This window comes from Protopterus annectens, chromosome 1.part2 (assembly GCF_019279795.1).
Source record: "Protopterus annectens isolate FY-2018-M chromosome 1.part2, PAN1.0, whole genome shotgun sequence".
NCBI classification, from domain to species: domain Eukaryota; kingdom Metazoa; phylum Chordata; order Ceratodontiformes; family Protopteridae; genus Protopterus; species Protopterus annectens.
This window is the reverse complement of record NC_056727.1, coordinates 403585240-403592238: the sequence shown is the minus strand read 5'-3', so window position 1 is coordinate 403592238 and position 6999 is coordinate 403585240. Positions and strand designations below refer to the sequence as shown.

General features: G+C 44.3%; 1 protein-coding gene across 1 annotated transcript in view; it reads left to right on the top strand.

The window, feature by feature from the left end:
- The first annotated feature begins 327 nt into the window (after positions 1-327).
- LOC122792361 (D-beta-hydroxybutyrate dehydrogenase, mitochondrial-like) overlaps positions 328-6999 on the top strand; it is a 124663-nt gene continuing 117991 nt past the window's right edge. The window contains exon 1 of the mRNA XM_044060151.1: positions 328-493. Within this exon, the coding sequence (XP_043916086.1) occupies positions 328-493 (166 nt within the window). The remainder of the gene's footprint in view (positions 494-6999) is intronic.

Sequence of the window (6999 nt, the reverse complement as noted above, 5' to 3'; positions counted from 1 at the left end):
ACCCCCTGTGCCAATACCTATGCGAATTTGGTTCTTTCTAAATGGGAAACTGTTAACATTTTAAATGATGAAAATTGGATGACCCATATTCTTATGTATGTATGGTTTGTAGACGATATCTTTATTCTTTGAAATGGAGACCATTATTCGTTTGAAAGATTTCTGTCCCATTTACATACCACCACCACATTTCTCAAATTTACAGCTAAAACATCTTACAATAGCATAGAATTCTTAGATGTCAGGGTAACACAAACACATGAAGGCATTTCATCTAGCCTACATAAAAAAGAATGCTGGAAAAACACTCTACTATCTTATGATAGCATGCATCCCCGTCATTTGTTTCCTAACATTGTCAAAGGACAAGTGAGCCGGGCCTCCAGAATCAACACAGATGATATACAATTTGAACAAGAATTAGATAATCTCACAGGGTATTTTGAACAGAGAGGTTATGGGAAGAACTTGGTTAGGAATGCAATAGATGAGAGTAAGGCATATAGGCAGACAAAATATAAACCGTGGCTTAATAGACATCAAGATTTGACATCTATTGAGAATGGACGGGACAGTTCAAGAGAGAGAGGAACTAGGGTGATGTTCACATATGGTAGCAATATTGGTGATATTTGCAACATCTTAAAAAATAATTGGAACATTCTCACCAGTGACATGAACCTTAAGGGTCTTATAGATAATAGACCATGTTTCCAATTTAGAAGGAACAGAAATCTAAGTGACCTTTTATGTAAAGAGAAAAGCTTGCAAATGGAAAGGTCCTTTAAGAATACAGCAGGGACACTCCCTTGTGGCATGTGCAAAGCTTGAAGCCATATTAATAAGGAGGTAAATTTTTTACATCGAGTAACGGGCAAAAAGATTGTCTTTAAAGGTAGGGCTACCTGCAGGACTTCAAATGTGGTTTATTTGGCCGAGTGCATAAAATGTTTAAGTTTCTATGTAGGGATGACAACCAATATGTTTAAGGTAAGAATTCTGCAACACCTCGGTAGTATAAGGAATGGGGATGTCAGCAATGCACTATATAGACATGTACATGAACACCCCACACACAGTTTCTTATTCAGAGTTATTGTCAATGTTAGATTGAACAAAAGGGGGGGGGGCATCAAATTACAGACAGCTCTGGCTGAAACCAAATGGATAATAGATTTAATGGCACATACACCCCCTGGTCTCAATGATGTCATTCCTTTAAAGCCTACACTTTTGAGTAGGCGTGTATATCATTAAAATCTGAAAATTTTCATTGGTTGTTTTATTTTTTAAAAACAGTGTGTGCCAAATGTTTGATGTCTGATGAAGGGTGTAACCCGAAAGCGCTTACCTTGTGTATCAAGATTACAGTGTTTTAAAAGCTTTTTATTAAAAGTTTTATTGTTAAGCAGCAGTGTCCTGCCACTTTTGTTTTCGCTTCGCTAGTAACTGCAGTATGTGACATCTGCACCTGATGTGTTTGGGGCCCTTTGGCTGTGTGCTGGATGGGACAGGTGTGGATGGCTCCTTGCCATGGTCACCCTCTTCCACACATCTATATCCATTTACTTTTGGCTTATTATGGTGTGTTGTCCTTACATATATGTCTGTATTCCTATCTACTGTGAGTGCAGGGCATGAGTGATGCATACTGACATGTGTCTGCAGTAATAATTGCAACCACTGGATGTGTCTGGTCCACTGGTGTTTGCATTCATGGCCTTCATGTGTTTAAGTGTGTGAGCATGCCCGGTATGACCTTTCAGTATGTTGATGACTGACATTGCCTTCATTTCTCTAAGTGTTTGAGCATGCCCAGTAAGGCCATCTGTTTTGCATGTGTGGAGCATATCCGGTGGTTTGTACTGCACAGCTGACCTTTGTGTTGTACACTGACAGGTAGCATGCTGTGTCTGCATGGTATCCGCCAATCATTTGGCATTGACTGTTGCAACATGTCTGCTTAGCGGGGGTACTCCTGCCTATTTCTATATTTCTACACAGGATTGGGGGGGCACACCTGACGGTTGCACACATTTGCTAGGACTGTACTGGTATGTCCTGTAGTCCATTTCAGTCAGTAGTCTTACCTATCATGCTGGCTAAGCCATACTGGTATACTACCGTTCTTATCATTTGATTGCATACACATTAGTTTCTGACTTCCTAGCCATCACAACTGACATCTCACTACCTGGCCTGCTGTAGTCTGTCCGTGTAGGCCTGGGTGGGGGTTACCCATACCCCTCATTCAGAGGCCATAGTACGGCATTTGTTTGTGTTTGTCTGCACCTGTCCTGCTGGCTGTGACTGTTAGGTATGTGACCCCTCTCATGACTGGCATATGTGAGTCCCTTATCTTGTGGGTGTCCAAGTATTGTGGGTGGTGCTGCAGGGCTGCCTATGTCAGATGCACGTAGTACACTGCCTACGCATGGTTAGGCACAGGTAGTGTAATGTTTGGCATCCCTTTTACTGTATGTGAGAGTCAGAGAGAGGTGCTATTCCCTGGGTCCCTCTCCTGTCAGTGTATGTGCTATGAGTTGCCTCTTTGCCAGGACCAGGGCATACTGGGCATGCCTCCTTCTGCCTACTGGGGCAAGCTATGGTTGTTCCCCCTCCGAGTCTCTCTGTGCCTGTGCAGGCCTTGACATTGGTGCGTGGCTATGTGGTCCTGCCCCTTGCTGCTCCTGCTGCAGCTGTTTCTGCAGGATCATATTGTGTAGCATGGCACATACAAGGACGATTTGGGTACATGTAGTTGGTAAGTACTGTAAGGCTCCACCAGATGTGTCAAGGCACCAGAACCGTGACTTGTGCATACCAAAAACACGCTCTATTATGATTCTTGTTTGTGCATGTGCCTCATTATGGAATTCTTGTTCGGGTGTGTGTGCATTTCTGATGGGTGTCATCAGTCATGGCTCCGGTGCGTATCCAGCATCCCCCACTAGGTGATTGTATGGGATATCCCCATTGACACATTTCTGGTACAGCTGTGTCAGATGCCAGATGTGGGAATCGTGATAACTTCCAGGGCAGCCAGCACACATGTTCAGTATTATGCCCTGGGCATTGCACATGACCTGGAAGTTGGAGGGGAAGCCCTTGCGGTTGATGTAGACCCTACCCTGCTCACTGGGTGGTGCTTTGATGCGTATGCGCATGCAGTCTATTACACCCACTACCTCAGGGTATTCTGCTATTTGTTGGAAGAGATGCATACTGCTGGCCAACGTCTCATGGGTGAGGAGGAAATATACGTGCTCACCAACATGTGCTGCCATGGCATCCAAGAACTGGTGGAGTACCCTGGATGCTGATGCCTTTGAGATCCCCATCATATCCCCAGTTGGCCTTTGGAAGGTACCTGTAGCTAGTATTCTTAGGCCTACACATACCTTAGTTTCCACTGGGATGGGTTCCCCTCTGTTTGTTCTGTGTGTCAGGCATGGCTGGCACAGCTCAACAATCTGCTGTAGGAGGTCCCTGTCCACCCTATAGCACTCTACTATCTCCAGCTCATGTATCCCTTGGTAGGTTACCCTGGGTCTGTGCACTGTTATACATCTCCTCAATCTAGGTTGGTCATCAGCATTCCCATCCTCACCACCCTTAGCCTCTTCCACAAGTTGTATGATAGCTATTGCAGCCCCTAACATTTTGCTGTTGTGAGTGTTAAAAGTTCCCCACTTGTTTACACTGGTGGTGTAGGGTGTAGGAAAAACCAGAGGGGTAGGTGTTTGCATAGTTTATAGTGGGGTTCTGGGCTGGGTTTGTCTGCTGCCTGTGTAATTGGCTGGTTCCGATCCATTGCACCTGGCAGCGAACCTAGTACTCCTTGATTAACTTCCTGCTGCTGCTTTCCCTTCCCATTGCCCTTCTGTTTCATCCTGGGGGCGAGCCGCACAATCAGTGTACTCCAGTGTGCACACTGCTACTATTTCCTGGGTTCACTTCCTTTATCTTCCTGTAGACCCTGTTGCACGGTGTGCACACCCGCTTACACTTTGCCATGCATGCTGGACAGGTTTAGACACACACCCTGGCCTTGCTATGCTAAGCTGGATGCAACCCCAAGACACAGGGCTCCAATCTGCTGACAGTATGCCTGACACTCCCACACATGCTGTCACCTACCTCCTAGTCTTGCACTCAGCTATTCCTACTCATACACTGTTGGGACCTGCCTCACATGCTGGGGAAAACCAGGATTCACTATCCTTCCCCTCATTTGCATAGCATTGCCTGCTAATGCATAGTTACATGTGTCACACTGTGCCTCCCCCTTTAGCAACCACTGCTCACTGGCCAGGTTGTCTTTTGCCTGCCATTGACTTACATGGCGGAATACTGATTTTAGTTAGACTGCTTTTTAGGTTTATTTTCTTATTTCCCCACTGATCCCGTTTGCACGCCGCAGCCCTATGCTTCAATGGCTGTGATCGGTGGACATATCATAAAAGTTGTATTTTGTACATTTGGCATTGTTTGCAATGCCAACGGCCTTCTACTTGGCCATTGGCATGCTTCCTCAATGATATGCAGCTTTTATTTGGTGCTGTCATAGCTCCATTTTGGAGTTTGCAGTACCGTACTCGGTTACTAACCGAGTACATTTCTATATCTTACGCTAGTTTTCCACGCCCTGATTCCTGCTTCCTGGATGGCAGATTTACCTCATTTGCATGTTTTTTACCTGCAAATGGGGTGATTTGCATACAGGGTTGGGAACATGCAGCACTAGTGCTAGAGTGCTTGCGCACATCAGATGAGCATGTACGTGGATTGCTCAGCCGCCATATTGGCAAAATTTCCTCTTACACTAATCATGCACACCATGCAACCTTTTGAGAATCTGGGGGTTGGTCTCAGTCAGTAGCATGGCTTGGGTGGGGTGAGAGGGGAAACTGGAAGCAAAGTGTTGGGGGGGTGCAATCAGCTGATTCTGATCACTAAAACCAGCATTGCATTTGTAGTCAAACCTGAGCACTGTAGCACTTCGTGTGTGGTCTAAACTGTAGCAAGTTGCTAGGTTTTGAAAGTAAAAAAAAAATCTTTCGTCTTCTTTTTTTTAACATAAACCTGAATGCTTTAATGCTCTGTGCAGGCAGGGTATAAACTGTAGCAACTGTTTGCTACATTTGTAGCAAGCAATTTGCTACAGTTTAAACAGAATACTTTTTTTTTTAAACCAAAACAAGAGTCCTGTAGCTCCCCCCTTCAAAGAGTACTGTAGTGCTCCCTGCAGGCAGGATATAAACTGTAGCAACTTGCTACAGTTTAAAATATATTTTTTTTAATAAAGTATGTTACGTGAGGGGGGTCTATATCAGACTCATGAAAGCTGTGTTTCACGAATACATGTTCATCAACACATAAACATCGAAGAATGAGAACAGTGAAGGACAACAAAAGCAAAATTGAGAATGCCAAATGGATTTTCTTGACTGGCAGGATGATCATGGGGATGAGGAAATGACTCCTTTTTCCCCACTGTAGTACGGTCTTGGAGTTGATATATTTAAGTAGGAGGGTGTGGGGGGAGCAGTGGGTCTTGCCCCCCTGCAAAAACATTTGAAAAAGTGTTTCAGGTAAGGTTTGTTCAGTTAGGTTTACCTTACCTGTATGGCGCTGTTACTTCCCGGAATGCATTTGGTGTTCTCATTTTCACTTTTGTTGTCCTTCGCTGTTCTCGTTCTTCGACATTTATGTGTCGATGAACATGTATTCATGAAAGACAGCTTTTGCAATTCTAATATAGACCCGAGTGAGGGTTTGGGCAGGGTACAGAAATGGGACCTGAACAGCTGGGGCAAGAGGGAGGTGAGAGTATGTCATGCTTTTGGCCACCTGGTCAGTGTGCTGTAGAAGGAACATCCATTTATTTTTTTGTTCTTTAGTTGAAGAACTGAGGGAGTAAGGTGCTAGTTCATAGTTCTGTCCCAGGGTACTGTTTGTACCAGCTATGCTTCTGCTTTCAGTGTACGTGACCGCTTACACTAAGGTTCATAGGTTGGTACTAGGCTATCAGCCCTAGGGCCTATACAAGCCTAGCCATAACAATTCCCTGGATATTTCTTCCCACACTATTTACTTCCCTGGACCCCTGTCTAGCAGGGCGACTGACGTGATGCCCGGGGTGAATTTCCTTTCTCCCATCCAATCGTCAAGGTTCCTTTTGAAGAGGGCCAAAGAGGCACTCTGCTTGACATGTATGGGCAATCTATTCCAGAGTCTGGGGAGTCTCTGGGTCAGGAACCTATCCCTTTAGCATGTTTTGTTTATTGTGATGACAAGGTTTAGATCCCTGGAGCGTGTGGCTCTGAAGGATTGGGATTTCTTTAAGTGTAGCATGTCCAGCAGCTCTGGGTTTGACATGGCCTTGTATGTTAAGCAGAGATCGCCTCTGAGAGCAGGTGTTTTGCATTGTGGTCACCATAGTAAGCCTTTGGAAGGGTAGCATAATTGTTAAGATGTTTATCTTACAGACACAAGGTGCAAGGTTTGATTCTCACAGAGGGTAATTGGCTTGGCTTAAAATGGCCTATAAGGGCAGTTTTCTAGTACTAATGTATGAACCCAAGTGAGTTATGACTTACACTATGAACAGCTCTTTTGGAATCTGGCCCAGTATCTTTGCAGTGCATAGACTGCCATTTATGCTCCAAAATCTTAAAAAAAAAAGATGAACCTATTACTCACTGCTAGAGTGCAAGGCATGGCAGTAGCCATGCTTTCAGAGTTGTAAAACATTTGTTACACATACCCTAGACTGTATTATGGTCCAGTATTAGGAAAGGGACATTCCTTCACTCTCAACAGTCCCTGAACATATTTCCTTATACATCCATGAAAGTTCACAGAAGGCAATCTGTATGTAATATATTTCAATTAAGGCATCACTCGCAAAGAGCTTTAATGGCTTTCAAAGCCGATAAAACACTTTGTCTTTTTTCTGTAACTAGTAGTACATGAAGTAGATAAAACTCCATGCAG